At 37.2% G+C, this 18,346-nt stretch overlaps 1 protein-coding gene across 1 annotated transcript; it reads left to right on the forward strand.

Annotated features, from left to right (window-relative positions):
- The first annotated feature begins 2,780 nt into the window (after window positions 1-2,780).
- LOC145229056 (transient receptor potential cation channel subfamily A member 1 homolog) lies at window positions 2,781-17,598 on the forward strand. Its single transcript, XM_080094310.1, has 21 exons — window positions 2,781-2,844; window positions 3,902-4,073; window positions 4,557-4,783; window positions 4,899-5,070; window positions 5,559-5,788; window positions 6,038-6,194; window positions 8,290-8,408; window positions 8,921-9,030; window positions 9,511-9,665; window positions 10,123-10,241; window positions 10,861-10,929; window positions 11,176-11,250; window positions 11,413-11,584; window positions 12,783-12,925; window positions 13,071-13,211; window positions 13,268-13,468; window positions 13,942-14,082; window positions 15,563-15,640; window positions 15,702-15,770; window positions 16,421-16,600; window positions 17,194-17,598. The coding sequence occupies exons 2-21, from the start codon at window positions 3,929-3,931 to the stop codon at window positions 17,398-17,400; spliced, it is 2,910 nt and encodes a 969-aa protein (XP_079950436.1). The 5' UTR covers window positions 2,781-2,844; window positions 3,902-3,928; the 3' UTR covers window positions 17,401-17,598.
- The last annotated feature ends 748 nt before the right edge of the window (window positions 17,599-18,346 follow it).

Genomic DNA, 18,346 nt, shown 5'->3' on the forward strand with positions numbered 1-18,346 from the left:
ACACTAAAAATAACATACACTCCTACACTCTAATCGGGACACTTTCAATCTGGCTCCTGTATATATGCTAAATTCTAGTCATGTAACGTCATGTTTGTTCTGTACGTTTATTACAAATTGTTTTTTTTAATTTTTTTTTTGCACAATTCGTTTGTGTTTGCTGTTTTGTTGTTGTGTTGCATAACAAAGCAGCAAAGCAAATGACATGTATATATGATCATTGTGCAGTTTTTAAATCTTTTCCCCAAAAGGTTTTCTTCGACGTGTATGTTTCATTTCCCTAAAATAAATTTAAGAAAAATGTTGTTTCTGTTGCTTTACTGCAAACTGTACATATCATAGATCATTTGAAAGTCATAAGCATAAGTTACCCGTGTAACAGTCAACAAAAATAGTAACTACATTTCCGTAATGTAGCGGGACCATCACCAATAATAGCCTATCTGTGCTGATATACGTAAAAACATTTTACCGCGTTTGGTGCGCATTAAATTAAGTTTTCAGAAATTCTGTAATGATTTTGATACGCTATCCACAAGAAAGTAGGCATGCAATTGGCGTTTTTAGGTTCAAATCGTTGTAAAGGTGCTAGAATTGTTTTAAGAAAACAGCGTTTTTCGTCCGGCAAAGCCAAGCTTTTACAACGTTTCACTTGTGGCTGCCAAGACGAGACTTTAATGTACATCCGTATTAAAATCTTTTTCTAGTTATTAATCATAATAACGAAAGGTGATCAACTTCCTCATTCTTTTTTGCTTTGGGGATGTTAGGATATTGTTATCACGGGACTCAACAAGATAAGCTTATTACTATAGCTTATTAGTAGATTCTTATAGCCAGTATGTGAAGAGCATTTCAGCGACGTATTGGAAATTTCTATTTCTCTTTTGCTCTACTGTGTGGTATATATCAGAGGTGGGCGGATCGGGAAATTTGAGATCCGAAATCCGATCCTGAATTGTGATTTTCCGCTCCGCTCCTGATCCAAAATTTTCGAGCAACAATAAGATCCGATCCGAAAAATATCCGAAAATTTTCTAATTTTATTAGAACTGTTTAGTTCAATACAAAAATTATCTAAATGTAACATCTAGCCTGAAACAACAAAGAAATATTAACATCTCACAACATAAAAGAAATATAACCTCCATTGAAGTATGCAACTTCTTAATCATCAAATTTTCACCTTCTATAAGGGCGTATAACGCGTCCCTTACTCCCTTGTTGCACGTTACTGTTTACGGTAGGCCTACTATGTCATGTGATAACCAGATTTTACAACAACACAAAAACACAGGACACACTCATAACCTTATGAGTTTTAAGGGTGCACAACTGCACACGACACACAGCAAATATGTTCAATTCAAGTTTCTATTTATATTGCCGTCGACGGTTACTTGAATACTTGCCCCATACAATTTCAGCCTTCTTGACAAAAATGTAATCCTTCCTGATATTTTGTGCACTAGGCCTATATGCAGTATGCACTTAGTATGCAGGGGGGGAAGAATAATATTTTATACAACAAAAATTCACAAATATTATATTATTTTCCCTGAGTATGTTGTACAAAAAACTGGATTGGATAATCCGGATCCTGATTCGGCAGCTGTAAAGTAGCATCCGGATCCGATCCGGTATCCGTCAAAAAACGAAGATTCTGCCGGATCACGATCCGGTATCCGGATCCATGCCCAACTCTGGTATATATATGCCTTGTCCATTTTTAAATATGGGGAACGTGATATCTACAGCGTTCTGTAAATTTCTGGTATCTGTTCTGTAGATATTGAACAACGAAAAAGGTAAACCTCATACATTAAGAAAAAAAATCAAAAAGACCTGTGAAGGCGACTATAACACCAGGAAAAGGCCAATGTTGTGTACCAGAGGCCGCACCGCAGCATTTTTTCTACAGATAGTACAGATAGTTTATGTAGGCTACACTAAAATTAAGGCTTATAAATTTAGTGGCAATGTACAACGTATGCAATAACAGAAGGATAGAGACAGCGGCTTCAGTAAAACTTAGTACCGTAGGCAAAACAATCTACTGAAGGAAGGAAGCTTTCGACAAGCAAATTCAGAGTTGATACAGCTGTACAGAATTTAACCAAGAAGACATACACAATAATGGAAAACGACTTAAACAAGGCGCATTAAGTCCAAAAACTATTCACCATACCGTAGTTTATTAGTAGATTTGTTACGTAATCGTCACGCATGATTTAGTCCAACGTGAATCGTTGTGAGCAAGGGAAATTTGGCGTGTAATGGCGCCAAGTTTAAAATTGCGGCAACAAAATGCAATATGTTTTCTGTTTCTTTGCATTTTACAATAAAATGGTACCTAATATATATTTACTTATTGTGATCAAGATTGTGCAGCCCAAGTAATTGACATGCTAACGCCATGTAAGCATGTTGGTTATATTGCATATATTTGGGTTCTCTAAACGCAATGGAACATTTAGGAAAAAAATAACGACTTTATCAACTGGCCTTCAGAAACCATTAGGTCACAAAAGCTTAAACAACTGTTTGTTTGTTTTTGCAGAAACATTCAGTTCTTTTTATTGTCAGGTATGGGTGTAGTCTTTACATGCAGTCAATGCTGAAAAAAGGTTATTGACCAAAACGTTTTGCACACAAAGATTCTGTACGTGTTGGCAAAGCAATAATGATAATGTTGCACCACTTGGTTGTGAATATTGTATGTTGGTTCTGACAGATGCTGATGAAAAACCACTAGCCACAAAGAAAGAAAGCTTTTTTCTGTTTATGTTAAAGTGTATGCATGAAACCATTGAAAGGTATTTTTCCTTCACTGACCAAATATAGGTAAGTATACCCTTGTCAGTAATGTCAACAAAAATAAAGCTAGCTTTTAAATGTAGGCCTTCTAACATACATAGGGACAATTATATTTTGCTTTTGCTAATTTTTAATTGACCTTAACATTTGTTTAATATTGACACAAATGGTTTTAAAGTTTGTGCCATTACCATCAAACAAGCTGGTTTAAAAACGTGAAAGACCAATACTTCCATATTTTGATGATGTTTTTGATAGTATATTTCACAATGTTTCTTGCAAGACTGGTAATATGTAAACTAAAAGTTTGTTTTGTTTGGTCAAGCATATCACTTTTAGGAGTTAATTTCGGTTGCAGTTCATGTTACAAAAGATGAGCTAACAAAGTTAAAATATCAACCAAGTTCCTTTAATATGTAAGTACACATTAAGACCAGGATACGGTTAAGTGTGGCTATGGAAGAAACCATTGATAATTTTCCAACATGCAAACACACTATTTATTCTTCAAAACATGAGCTAAAGAAAAATTGGAAGTTAGGAATACTTACGTGATAATTTGCCTGCGTTGCATTGCTGAGTCTGCGCACAGCTGTTCGTATGTGTTTTAAAAACAACAACAATAGTGAAAAAAATTGTGGTAACTGGTACCAGCATTGTATAAAAGGATTTCATTTTCTAGCCCTGGCAATGCAGATGCTTCCACCTTTAACAAGATGTGTTGTTAAAACCAGGGTGCCTGTTCTTAGAGGGTGTAAAGATGTTAAATCATTAGGTTTGGGTAATAATAAATATAAGTTACTACTTTCTAGAAAACACAGCAGAGAGTGAGAGACTGGTTTGTGATTTTAAAGATATATGGACAACAAAGGTTTGGAAGTAATGCTTCATGGAGACTTGACACCCAAAATGGCAAAAGCGAACCATAAATCCACTATTTAAACAGAGGCTAAAACACCGAGTTTGCAAAGCCCTAAATACACCACAGTTTGTTGTGAGCAGACAAAGTTCACCTATCATTTACCATGTAACAGGACTAAACATATCGGGTTCTCATTTCAAAAGGTTTTTTTTTGCATCACAGAAGTCAAGCGTTCGGGACGTAGAAGAGATGGAAATTAAACTTAAAAAACTCGATTCGCCAATCGTAAACGAAACAATGAGCATAAAAGATGATAATGCTGATCGCACATCGATTCACTTCGGACCTAAGAACGAACACGATGACTTGTGTGACGTACGCGTGAAGATGGAAGGTTAGGAACCTTTTGCCAAAGTTATCGCGGATAATCCAAATCCCGACATTTAAGACTCAATCACCAATTTTTTTTTAAGATTGTTTAATATTTTTGTAATTGTTAGTGTTAAAACTTATGCAAGGTTTATCTCTGTCCAATATAGCCTAGGCATCGTCCAGAGTAATGTGCTGATCACACGATATTTTCAATCAGTATTTGAGTATCTTGAACAATGACTTCGTGATAAAAGTATCTACTATCTTGATAAACCGCACAAGGTTTAATGAAACGGACTTGATGTGGGCCTGACTATACACTCGGCCGCATTTTCGCCAAATTTCGTGCCTTATGAGAGCCTCGTTTTGAAATATCCAATTGAAATCGGGATTCGGGCTTGTATGTTTGGGTTCGGGCCTTGATTTTTTGGCCGCATGCAACTCTGGACCATATGGTGAATATAAGATCATGATCATGAGTTCTCGACATGTGTTTATTTTGTAGATTTTAATGTTCGTGATGTAAGAGGAAGGACTGTGGTTCATCGTTTGGTTAATGCTCGTTTAAACGGCTTGGTAGACCAAGAGTGCCCAAGCATTCAACTGAAAACTTTGCTGGACGAAGGCGCGCGAGTTGATATCAAGGACAATTATGGCTGTATTCCACTTCACTATGCTGCAGTCAGCGGTTACGTGGCATGCGCGGAACTGTTGATTGAAAACAACAAAAATGTGAGTTGTAACTATAGCCTGCTCTTTAAAGTGAACACGTTTCGGTGTATCTCGATATATTTTGTTTCTGGATTTGAAAAATTAATCTTGAATTAAAATATCAAATGCATTGCAGAGGTTGAGGGTTGATGACATAGAAAAGGGGGAGTCTGAATTTCATGAACTGGATTCGGCAATTGTTAACGAACAACTAAACATGAAAGATGATGATGGTCACTCTTCCCTGCATTACGCTGCCGAGTACCAACGTGTCGACCTGTGTAAATTGCTAGTGCAGAAAGGAGCAGGTAAAAAACTGAATTCAGCCTAGAAAATGCAATTGCAAAGTTAAATATTTACTCCTTATTAAAACGATTTTTAGGTGGTAGTAGCCGCAAAGGAAGTAGCAGCGAAAATATAAAATAATAAAACAGTGGTTCTTAACCGTTTTCCTTGCTGCACCCCTTTCAAATCACCAACCAATTTTCGCACCCCCTTCGGTGACTGTTTAAATAACAAAACCATTGTAATTTAATTTTTATCCAGCATCCCCGCAACCCCTAGGAACAGTTCTCGTACCCCTGGGGGGTGCGTGCACCCCTGGTTAAAAACCCCTGTAATAAAATGACTTTTTTTGTAAACTAATTCCACTTTTTTGTCCAAAACTGTTTGTATTTTTTATATTCACAGCTATAATAATTGTATCCAAGATTATACCTTAAATGGGACAAGCCATTCTATTTGACAACTTCTATAGCTGTAGATGCGATTTAATACTTTGATTCGTGTTTACCAGACTTCAACGAATGTGATAGTAGTGGTAAAACTGCTCTCCACCTATTGCTGAAAAGCATTTGCTATGACCGAGTCGTCGAAGAACCGTCAATAATACAACTTTTAAAATATCTACTGGACAAAGGGTCCTGCTTTGATATGGAAGATAAACATGGGAAAATGCCCCTTTACTATGCAGCGCGTGGTGGTTATGCAAAATGCGCGAAACTATTGATTAAAGCGTTGCTTGAAGTAAGTACTATTCTGTTACTTGTTTATGTTTCATAGCGGCCTGACACCCTGTTTACTTTACCAAATAAAATAGTTGATACAACTTTCTCTGTTTTCCGCTTTCGACAGGTCGTACTGTTGCAAACATTCAATATATTATCTTGTTAAAATCACTGCGAATCATTTAGTAGTTTAGTACAATTTTAAATAGGCACAATGAGAGATCCCAAGCTTCAAGTTTGATCTGATATTACCACTTGTCACTTTTAGCCAAAGCATGTTGACAAGACTGATGGCGACCTTCCAGGCTCTCGACTTGTTATTCAGCAACTAAATATAAAAGACGAATTTGGTTCCACTTCCCTGCATTATGCGGCAAAGTACAAACACGTGGAAATGTGCGAATTAATCGTGAAGAACGGAATTGGTAAGACACTGTGGAAGTTCATAAATCAAAGTACGCCAGGCCCATTTCAGACGTTTTTTTGAATCAGCTGGTCAGCTCAGCATTTCCATATGGAAAGACGTAAAGGCTCGAAAATTCTATATCCTGCCGTGGGAATCGAACCCACGACCGGGGTCTTTTTGTGACTGCTATGATCGCTATAGTCTGCATTGACGCTTCAGGGCAAATCCCAGTTATGAATTTATGTTAATTTTACAAGTTCATAAGGACCCCATAAATCTGTTGTGATGTGGATTAAAGACATACTCGGAAAGGAATTTTTTTTGTAAAGATAGTTAAAAAAAAGCGACAAGGTCTAAACAGGTCGATGGAACCCTAGTGATTTTTTTTGACGGTTTACAAAACTAAAAAAACAGTGTTTACAGCACCATAGAATAGAGCCACATAAAAAAAAACTCTTGATCGGGGTTGCAAGTCACAACTCTGCAAGACAACACAATATTCCCAGACCAGATGTTACAGTTCCTGCATGTGGGGCTAATTGTGCCATTGCTTGTTTTTTTGCACTGTAGTGGGGCAGAAAAAAGACCAACCGAAACAATCTCTTGTTATGCGCTTGCAAATTTGGAAGTTACGGGTTGTCAAACTACGACCCATTTCGACCCCTAAAATATTACATATAAGGAAAAGGTTTAATTTGTGTTGTTTAACACAGTGTTTCTCAAACCATTTTTATACCGTTGAGTGGAAAACCGAAATAGACAAACCCAATTACAACTATATGTTACGGACAATTACAATGCGATATTATGGCTAATGATGCGAATCCACCAGTAAAATATTCGTCTGAAAACGACGTGTTGTCGACGCCTTTTGAGTGCAATGGTAGTCAAAAGGAAATTTAATTTTGAAACTGACTGCGCGACTGTTTTAACAGAATTTCTTCGTCGGTTTTCTGTTATAATTGTGGACATGCCGAAGGCAAGACAGTTCAACATCAGTATTATATCACCTTTTTAAACAGAACGATGTCCACAATACGTAACATCCTGTAATTCGTAACGTCTGTCATGTCTAAGCTGCTAGAGATAAGAGGAACACCAGCAACAACAACAGATGCTTTGCAAAATTCCACGTACATGTATTAGTCCTAAGTGTGTAGTAAAATGATGTAAGAAAGCAGCCTTAATGCCGATGACTTTCAATCAGTGGTTTTAACTAGTGATGCACCGAAGTTTCGGTTGGCCGAAACATTTCGGCCGAATACGCTGTTTTTCGATGTTTCGGTTTCGGCCCGAACTTTTTTTTAAATTCGGCCGAAACCGAACTTTTTGATTGCATGGAATTAATACCCAAATTTTCATTTTCGCCAATACGAAACATCATAAATTAACTATTTTTTGTATCTATAAAATACTTGCCACATTGTCTGCGAAATGTTACAAGTTTAGTGAAGCTTTCGCATTGTGAAAGTGATTTTGGTTGTCATAACTGAGTTCACTTGCATCAACAACACAAGGTTCAGTTAAAAACACCCATAAGAAATGCGGTTTTAGGTTCGGCCTGATTCGGCCGAAATTATTCGGCCTCGTGGCCGAATATTCGGTTTCGGCCCGAACCTTTTTAGGCGGGTTCGGTGCATCACTAGTTTAACCCTTTTTCTCTAAGCCCATAAATGAGTAGGTGGATTTTAAAGTTTAAAGTATTCAGTCGAACCGGAACTGAACCCGTGAACCGGTTTGAGCGTTTTAATTCGTAAACCCGAATCGGATAACCGTTGATTAAATTTTCTTAAAAAACAGAACCGTACTTAAACCCTAGATTTTTTGGCGTTGAATCTCAACCGAACCAGTAAAATTGCACCCTGAATTATACATTTTGTAATCGGCAGCAGGAAGTATACTGCTTTTTAACTACGCGGGAGATAACGGCTACATGGCGATCAAAAAATGACGAATTATAATGTGTCGCGCAGTGCACAGTCAAGATTTATTTGAAAAAACCTAACCATTTTAAAAGACGTAGGACTGTTGTGTCCATCGTCACAATCGTAATATCAAATAGATTAAACATGATAAATCATTGAAGAAAAACATTTTGCCTGACTTGATTGCAGGTGTAAATGTTTGCAATACGAATGGTAGAACTGCACTTCACTGTTTGGTTGACGATCGTGTGATTGGTTGTGCAACAAAAGAGAGGTCAAACATCCAAATTGTCAGGAATATGTTGGAAGTAAGTAGCGCCTATTTAATTGTTTATTTCAACATTAAAATAACATTCTGGACCAGTAGCACTAGATAACCTTTGTGACCAAATTAATGGGTTGAGTTGACATTAGTTTGAAACTTCAGACGTAAATAATCGGCATTGTGTTAAAACTAATAAAAAACTAATAACGTGCCTTCCGGCAAAGAAGAAAAAAACTGTCTGTATTTTTGTCCGCTTTGTTTCGCAATCTCATGTCGCATGTTTAGCTAATTTTCGATAGGTGGCGCAAAGAGCACTATTTGAAACGGTATATCTCCAAATATGCCTACAGTTAGGTCTATCAGGGTCGGGGTTAGCTATTATTATTAAAAATTCAATAAAACGAACTTTAAATTTTAGATCCTATGTAAAGTTTTCAAAAATTTACTTCCCAACCTTAACCCTCTTTAGCTGCATAACTGATAAATGCAGCTCTCTCTGACGTGAGTCTCTCTGACGTGAGTTGTAGCAACTCTACCATAGATAATGCGTTGTAGGTGATGGTAAAAGCTGGAGCTATCATTGATTTTAAAGACAAGAATGGCAAAACTCCATTGCACTTGGCTTGCGGAACGGGAAATGCTGACGTGGTTCGTGTTCTTCTTGAGTAAGTGTTATTTTTATACTTACAGGCTAAAAAAGCATATTTCCTAGTATCACCTGGTATAGGAAATGACGTCCGGGCGGTTTTCATAAAGCAAACGCATTTTGTTCCTATTCATTTCCCAGATATGGTTGAAATGGCAGTTTTAAAACGTATTTGAGGGCCTCTGCTATCTTTGTCTTTTCTTTTACTGTCCAGATGGTGTGTTTAAAACAGTTTGGTCAAGAAAGTGTGATTCCATCTTAAAATATACAATTTTTAGGGTAGCTATAGGAAGTGTCCCTAAGATTTTGAAGCCCGTTGATGTCCCCAATGTGTGATCCATAAACATTAAGGACAATACAGTACTACTCTTGCGTTGAATTGATAAACCATCAATACGCAGTTGTTTTGCACCGTTAAAAGCATGGGGTCCTAGGGTTAACATATGAGGCAATTCTTACTTTGAGTGACTGATAAATGAGCTGTGCTTTTTCTTGACAGGTTCAAAGCTGATGTAACCCAGCTGTCTGAAGATAGAAGAAACGCTTTGGATTTTGCGATTATTTCCGGAAATACTTCGTGTGTTCGAGCGATATTGGAGACCGAAAAATGGAGGGAAGCTTTGAGGAACAGCAGTCAATATATTGTACATGATGGTGGGTCAACGGATTGTTGTCAAGTATCTATTACAGGACGTGTATGTTTTTTGACCGTGAGGTCACATTCGCATTAACAAATAGCAAACATTGTTTATCATGGTAGATGCCAGGTCTATTAAAGTCTGCGTACCGAATAAAGCCGATTTCCTAAAGGCAAGGCATATGCTAAAAAAGTCTCGCCTGTGATGGGATTTGATCCCTCGACTAGAGCCTTTTCAGGGCTCACGCTTTATGAACTGAGTTAGCGCTATTACATGTTTTTTCATGGCCAATTTAGTACTGCTTTTTCCCAGCTGGTGTTAGAAATATTGCCTTACTAACACACTCTGACTTGGCAATGCTATATCTGTATAGGAGTGAACAAAATACTATTGCATTTTCGGATTTCTGTATTGACTATATTTATTCCGGGTTTACCTAACAATTTTTGTCATTTTTTTTTATCTCGCGGAAGATGGGTTAATTGACACCCCTATGAGAGAGTTAATTCGGAAAATGCCGGAGATCGCTGAAGAGGTTTTGACAAAATGCATGGTTAAAGGCGAGCAACCTGTCCACGACGATTCTTACCAGGTAGTATAGCACATTTTACATTTAATTGATAGTTGAATTCTTTTCCGTTTTTGTCATTCAAAATTTTGTGTCCACAAAAAAGTTCATCGTTTAATATAAAACCAATAGATTAGCTTGAAGTTGAAGGTTGTTTATTTCGTGTAAAAAAGTATGTTGTCACACAAGTTTTTTAAAACACAAGTTGGAAGTTTCTTTTTACTAAACCACGATTCAAATAGAGGAATCAGTTTTGTTATAACTTAATATAGCAGTTTTAGAAAATGCCCAAATAAACTGTTTATGAGTTTAATGACATATAAATAATTGCCTTTTTATCAACCTTTATGCGCCTCTATACAGTTTAAAATCGGGTGTGACTAATGTGGCCTCATTTTATTAATAATGGCCTCAGCATCCGCCAAAAGGTCGCTCTTTGCATCCATTTGCTGCGTTATATTCGTTAAAAAATTTATGAACAGATCTGTGCATAGTGTTTCGAATTGTTAATGTGTTTTTTTATTTGATTTTTTTATTTGGGTAACAAACCTGTGATGTTAAATAAATCTTGCCTACCCGTCGTCACTATTTGGTTCAGTTTACTACTGTATTGATTCCTTACTGTAATGCTGTGTATACAAAGGTTACATTTGATTATGAATTTTTGGACGATGAATTTATCAGCGAAGAATGGCCTGGGATTACTGGAGATGTAAGTATTCTATACAAGTTTGAATACATTTGGAAAAATGGGTTTATTTTTTTGCACGATTTAAATAAAAAAGACAAATGTAAGTATTTCTGTAGGTTCGTTTAGACTTGCTTTCTTTCATGCAAGCCTTTGCAACAACCTAAATGTTTTTTTTTCAAAAAATTAGGTAATAATAGGAAATATAAATAAATCTTCATGGTTTTCATTGATAGAACTTTAGACGGAATGCTGTGATTTTTTTGGCAGGGGTTTGGTAATAGGGCAGTTCCATTTTCTGATGACTTAAACCTGCTTAAGAAAAATCACCCTCTTAACATTATGGTGAGAACATTATTTTAAGTGCAACGGTTAGTAACCAAATTTTATTGTTCTCTTATATTTTACGGTCATAATGCTATTAAATTAAAAACATTTTCAACGTTACAGTAATATTTTTTTTAAATCCCAAAAGAATGATTTTAGGCCATGTGATTTTATGTGCAGGTTGAAAAGAAGCGAGAGAGTCTGTTGCGCCATCCAGTAGTGGTTAGTTTGTTGTGTTACAAGTGGAAAAAATTTGTGGATCCTGTGTACGCTCTCAATCTTCTGCTTCATTTAACATTCGTGGGTTTTTTCCACAGTTACATGTTCACGATGCCTCCACCTTTCTCTATTGGTAAGTTCACTTTTTTTAAATCAGAAAGTCCGCCTGTCACACAGGCTCTGGTCCTGATTAGTTTATTTTTTTATTTTTTAGGCGTTCAGATTAATTATACTTACGGGTTTTGATCCGGTTCGAACCGGTTTGCGGCGTTTAAACCGCCTTGAAATCCATACTTTTTAATTCCAATTGTGCCCATCATCTCGCATCTTCTTTAGTACGTTGTTTTGAAATAAATGATTAGTTGGCAATCACAAGAAATATTACAGGCTGCATTTTTACTGGATCGGTTTCAAGGCTAAACAAAATAAGTGTTTCAACTTTGGTTTAGGTTTCTAAAATAATAAAATTTACGGTTCGTGTTTATTGATATAAACCGCTCAAGCCGGTTCGCAGGTTCGCGTTCAGTTCCGGTCGATTCCCTGCTCCAAATATGCTAAATAATCCTGGTTGCAAAAATTTATCTGGGTAAGGGTAGTTCCAAGTTTGTTTCACTTTAAAAAAATGCGGTGGTTATATAGCATTCCACTAAGGCAGTGTTTCTCAACCTGGGGGTCGCGACCCCCCAAGGGGTCGCCAAGCACTTTTGAGGGGGTCGCGGAGACGTAACCGAACACGGAATACTTTATCTGTATCATAAAAACTTTCCCTGTGACTTTTGTTTAGCATGTAGAAACTCACACGACCGTTTGATTTAGAACGGGCGCAACATTATTTGCGATTGTATACTTCTATAATTGCGGGTTTTGGTTTTTCTTAACATAAAAAAAACACGAAAGAGTGAAATAGTTAGTGAAAAATAGGGGTTTTCCGGAATACAGCAAAACGCCGAACTATTGCAGCCACGTTAAGATTGCAAATGTGTGATGAACACAATCAACACATGCTGGTAGTTAAACTTCTTGTGTGTGTGCGTATGTATAGGGGTCGCGTGGTGTTAGAAAATCTCTAAAGGGGGTTGCATAGTAAAAAAGGTTGAGAACCACTGCACTAAGGTCAATATACAAAGTACAATGTATCTTGTTTTTGGTTGTTTGGTTTGAGTAACAACTATCACCCACATAATATTTTTTAAAGTGTGAAATAAAAACGTCCTCCTCTGTACCATAGCAACCGTTTGTGTTGAGGTATTTAGTCAACTGAGAAGAAAGAACAAGCATGCCAACATTTTTGCAGACGTGCAATTTGTTAATAGTTTTAGACTTCTTGACAGATTCCGGTAACGTGACGTCATCGTGTGTTGCGATAAGCCCCGAAGCGCAGCCTAATTTTGGACCATGTTATGACTACAATTCATGGGGAATAATTGCCAAATACTTTATCATTGTTCTCTCAACCCTAAGCATATTAAAAGAGGTAACATTTTTTAGACCCATTTTGCTCAAAGTAACTTCAACTCAGAGGACAAGCTATCTCTGGGGAAATATATGTAATGCATTTTTTGGTTGTTTGTTGTCATTTATTCCGTGTCTTACAGTTTTGCAAACTTACTCTCTTTCAGCTGTACCTGGTATACTTGCAAAGGATTGCTTACTTACTTAGTTTTAGGAATGTTTTCGATGTATCGCTTCACGTTCTGGCGATTTTGACTGTTTATTCAGACACCAGCTCAGAGGGACCTAATTACGTCGGTGTCAGAGAGGTGATGCATTTAATTTCCGGGTGCTGAAATTATTTTTAAACTATTTGTTGCTGTAGGCTTGGCAGTGGCAAACTGGAGCAATTAGTATTTTTCTGTCGTGGATGGTTATTCTTGCGTCCTATCAAAGTGTGCCAACGTTGGGACTTTATGTACTGATGTTTACTCATGTCCTTCGCACATTTCTGAAGTTCATGGTCGTATTTTTTCTCTTCACAGTCAGCTTCGCGTACAGTTTTCATTGTTTACTGCAAAATCAGGTTGGTTTTTTTTTTTTTGATTACTATTGTCACAAAAGCAATGATTATTATATTAAAACAACGTTTTTAACGTCGGAGTACATGGTGTTTTTGCTCATAGTTTGTGTTTGTAATTCTAAAATTTAATCGGTAGTGTACGTTAAGTCAATATTTTTTGAGCTGCGAAACATTTCATGCATCAAAATAATCTTGCGGAACACCAACCCAATTGGAATCTTATTATTACACAACGAGTCTAATTATTACACAACAATCAATGAAGCAAATCACGAAGGGACAAAACTGTTGAAAGTGAATAAATACTTCCTTAAATAAATACCTATGTACACCCCCATTGTGAAAAAAGTAGGGATTTTCGACCGCTGTTGCATGGACTATTTAAACTACTAAACTTCTTGCGGAACACCTGACGATCTATCACATAGCACTGACCGGTTAAAAACACTGCGTTAAGTAACCAATGGTGTGTTTAGTATGCTTTTCGTGATTTGAATCACGCGGTAATGAAGACTACACTTATGATGATCGGTGAATTTCAGTTCGAAGACATTTTTGTGGCAGAATTTATGGCTATTGAAACTGGATTGGACAATCACACAATAGCTACTTCCACCGTAAGTGATAGCTTTGTGTTAGTATGTAAATAACCGTAGGCAAAAGTGGTGTTTCTGCATTTATTTAAATTAAACCGACATAAGTTTTGGTTAAATATGCTATGCCGCTGTTTTGGTTTTGATGTGTGAAATTAAAGCTTAAAATTTTACGAACAAAAAATAGGCTCGGCCTGATTTGGTCTTATGGTCAAATATTTGGTTTCGGCCCGAACATTTTATAGCAGGGTCAGTGCAGTTCGGCTCCAAATGTAAAAAATGCACATAACCCCTTCAAAATAGTTTGCGTTGCCATCTCTATGCTACTGTTTAAAGTGGTGGTGCTTACCTGTATACCAGTGCTCTTCAACCGTTTTAGTGGCACAAGACCCTCAAGGTATTGTGTCAAAATTTGCGGAACCCCCATAAAATAATTTTAATGAATGTAATGCAAGTAGGCTACATCAGAGAAAAAAGATGCATTTTTACTTAACACATCCAAAGCACATCATAAAGGTTGACTTCAATTAAACGATTCAAACGCATTGCCATGTATTTGGAACGGTCGTTTCTACATTTATCTTGCAATTTAGCTAAAGTGTATCAAGGTTTTATTTATTACGTCACAATTGATCAATGGTGTAACAAAGGTTAACTAGATGGTATTGGCGAGCATTGCTGTTCAAAACAATGATATTATGAATCATTCGTGTTGGAATTGCTACACCAAACCGCTGCGAACCCCCGTGCAATCCTTAAAGTTCACGGAACCCCTGAAAGGGCTGTACGGAACCCTAGGGTTCCGCGGAACCCCGTTTGAAAAGCTCTGTGTATACTATAGAGTAGGGGGCGGCAACCTTTTTTGCACTGCGGGCCGTTTTTGAAAGTAAAATTTTATCTCAGACTGGTCTTCAAAAAACTACAAATATATTGCAATAAAAACGCCTAAATTAGTTTATCATCCCCAGGTTGCAAGAGGAAAATGTTTTAAACCTAAAGCATTTAAGCCGAAATCCACACTGCCCGGTAACAAATTCGTCGCGGACTAGCACCGGGCGCGGCTCGGCGGTTGCTAAAAACTGCTGTATAGGATAGACCTAATAAACAATTTTAATGCAGTTTATTTATTTGAACTACCAGTAATGTACTGCGGCACATTGTTGCTTAAGGGAAATACAAATTAAAAAAACAACATTTAAAACAAATAAATAAAATGTGGTGGCACTATGGCCGAAGACTGCCATTGCCATTTAAAATGCATTGCGTATTTTACGGTGTTGTTTTTGTTCATGAGTGTTTTGTTTGGTGATTTTAGTGTGTTTACCCAGATGAAGGCGACCTGGGTAGGGTTCTAAATACGTTGGTACAAACAATACATTTGCCAAACGAGCTTAATTAAGTTAATTGACAATTTATGTAATTTCCAGAAATTCATTTTTTGACTAAAAATTCAGTTCTGTGTCAGCATTTACATTTTTTTAACAACTTTACATTTTATCCGCAGGTGAACTACCGTGTTGTGTCTTACAGCTTGTTTGCAATCTTTATCATTTTCATGAGCATCATTTTAATGAATTTACAGGTAGATGCCTTGACGTAATATCAAATGTGGGCACGGTCCACTAAATTTGTGTTTTTAACAGGTCGGTCTCGCTGTAGACGACATCAAGAGTGTGCGAAACAACGCATACCTCGAAAGTTTGGCGATGCAGGTTAGTGCGCTTAAAATTTAAAAATGACAAATTCGGTTAGTTGCATACCGGGTAATCGCATAATCGGTTTAACTGCATAGGGATCGTGAAACAGTTTTTAAAATCGTCTGCCTATAATTGAATAAATTTCAATTTGGCTGCAAATTTTACAACTGAAAACGAATATTCGGTAAAAGCTAAACATATCGTGTCAAAGCAAAAGTAATTGTCCAACAGTTTAAAACCCGTTTTGATCAGTGATATAAAGTTGTAAACGGGCCTAAAATTGGCGCCCGAACCCGAATGTACAGTCCCGATACCCGGCTCGAACCCGAATCGTTTTTGAGCAGCCCGTTTAGGGCCGACAGTTTGATTGACAGGCGTATACATTAACCCCCCAGAAAAGACCAAGAGAACAAACACAACAGACAATTGGTCTTAAACAAGGCGCTTTAGGGCTCTTTGACATTAGGTCAGGTCCAGCAACTGACTAGCTATATAGTTAAATTAATTTAAAAAAAATACTGACACAGAGTGTAAAGTCAGGCCCGAACTCGGTCCGTTTTTTTTTCAAGAAACCTAAGCCCGAAACCCGGCCCAACTTACAACTCTGCAGTGTTAAGAATGCTGTCCAAGCTTTATTGCGTTATTTCAAAAGTTTTTTTTTTCAGTTGAAACTAACTCTTGATATCCACTACACTTTACCCAAGTTTATCCGACGTCGGTTTATGATGAAAGTTCAGAACTTCTTTCCAAATAAATACCGGCGGACCTCCAGATTTATACAATGGTTGCATTCGCTGCGGAATTTGAGTTCTTCAGTCATCAATGAGGCCCTCAACTATGAAAAGGTGGGATACATGCAGCAAGTATTTTGGGCAAGCGTTATGTTTTCGCAGCTTGTATTAATTGAACATGCAGTGCTGTGAAACAAATGTGAGTTCAATCCATAGTTTGTTGCAACAATTACCTCTGTGGTATTCGGAGAAGGCCCTAGTTTTTAACAATTAAACTGATGGAAGCTGTTTGTCTGTCTCTATAATCTTTTACGACATACTTATCTATTTAGTCTAGTTATTGTTTGTTGCGTGATTTTCTCATCTCTAACAACGATTGAAGTTACCACAAAAAGTACTGTTTAATTCATCATTGGTATTTTTTATTTCATCATGAGTAACCGACATGTTGAACATCAAAGTGTGTTGACAAAACTTATATATTCCCCGAGAGGCAGGCAACAAGTGACAGCCTTACTACAAGCCGTTTTCACGAATAAAATAACGCAAAACGTTTTTCAATGCTCTTTAAATGCATTTGTTTTCAAGGTAAAACTGTCGAGCATGCTCAAAAGGGGTTGGGATTTAACACAGTCTGCTTTAAAGTTTTCCAAAAAATGTTATTCGATTGCTATTCAACACTTTGTTTCCTAACAATGCTTTTTTAGAACGACCCCAACAAGCTTGAAAAACAGATCGAGTCTCTGGATCAAAAGGTCAAGGGTTTGGATCGGAAATTTGAATCTTTGGAAGACAAAATTGCAATCCTTGACAATCGTTCAAGCTCAATGGAAAGTATGATGTCAGCAATGATGTCACACTTTAAAATCAACGGAAAGAAAGATGACGTCAACGGTAACGACATGAACGTGTGATGTCATCAAGTTTTTGGAACGAATTGCTTGTGGATAAAGCGAAAAGAAATTGTTTGGTATCAATTATTGCTGTAAAAAGTGCTTTGCTGACTTTGCAACTTTTCTAAACCATTTAATGTGCATGTATATTACATCATTTTAAAAATGTTGTGTATGTAACCAATATTCAAAATTAAATATTCAGGTTTTTACAAATTACATGTATTGTGTGGGTCCAAACAGATGCAGTGTAGGCTACCGAACAAAGAGTATTAACAACTAAGTAGAGGTTTTTGGCAAAGTTTTATTGTGTAACTATTTTTGGTTAAATTCGCTTGCTGTTTGGCCCATCTACTTCATAAAAAACACACATACAACGTTGCAATATTGTTCCGTTTGGACAAAAAGGATGTTATATGTGACACGTTTTGGTACGTTTACCCTGCATAATCACAAAAAAAGGTTTAGCCACAAAAACACAAACGAAAAATAACAGGAACCAAATATTGAAAAACCATGCAATACCAAAAGAGTTTTTCTTTTATAACTCGACCCCAGTTCCTAAAGTTTATCACTACTAGACTGGTACCAAAAAGTGCCGCTTTAGTGTTTGCACCATACATAGCATACAAAACTACTAACCCAGGAACTGCACGCCGGTAAATTCCGGTAGGTGCCGCAATCAAATAGTTTAAATTCAGTTCGTGTAAAAAATGCTTAGGGTGGGGCAGGAACTTGGCCGAATGGTCTGGCGCGCCTGACCCACATACAGACATAAAAAAAAACCTTGATCGGGATTCGTCCCCGGGAGAGTCCTGGGTTCGAACCCCGTGAAAAAAAATGCTTAGGGTGGGGCAGGAACTTGGCCGAATGGTCTGGCGCGCCTGACCCACATACAAACATAAAAAAAACCTTGATCGGGATTCGTCCCCGGGAGTGTCCTGGGTTCGAACCCCGTGAAAAAAAA

Source organism: Phallusia mammillata, chromosome 5 (assembly GCF_965637545.1).
Source record: "Phallusia mammillata chromosome 5, kaPhaMamm4.hap1.1, whole genome shotgun sequence".
NCBI classification, from domain to species: Eukaryota; Metazoa; Chordata; class Ascidiacea; order Phlebobranchia; family Ascidiidae; genus Phallusia; species Phallusia mammillata.

Bases quoted from the DNA above. Each gene is read 5' to 3' on its own strand.
- LOC145229056 (XM_080094310.1), top strand. From the start codon at position 3,929: ATGGAAATTAAACTTAAAAAACTCGATTCGCCAATCGTAAACGAAACA. The intron at 14,083-15,562 runs GTAAGTGATAGC...TTTTATCCGCAG, and splicing joins ACACAATAGCTACTTCCACC to GTGAACTACCGTGTTGTGTC. The intron at 15,641-15,701 runs GTAGATGCCTTG...TGTTTTTAACAG, and splicing joins TCATTTTAATGAATTTACAG to GTCGGTCTCGCTGTAGACGA.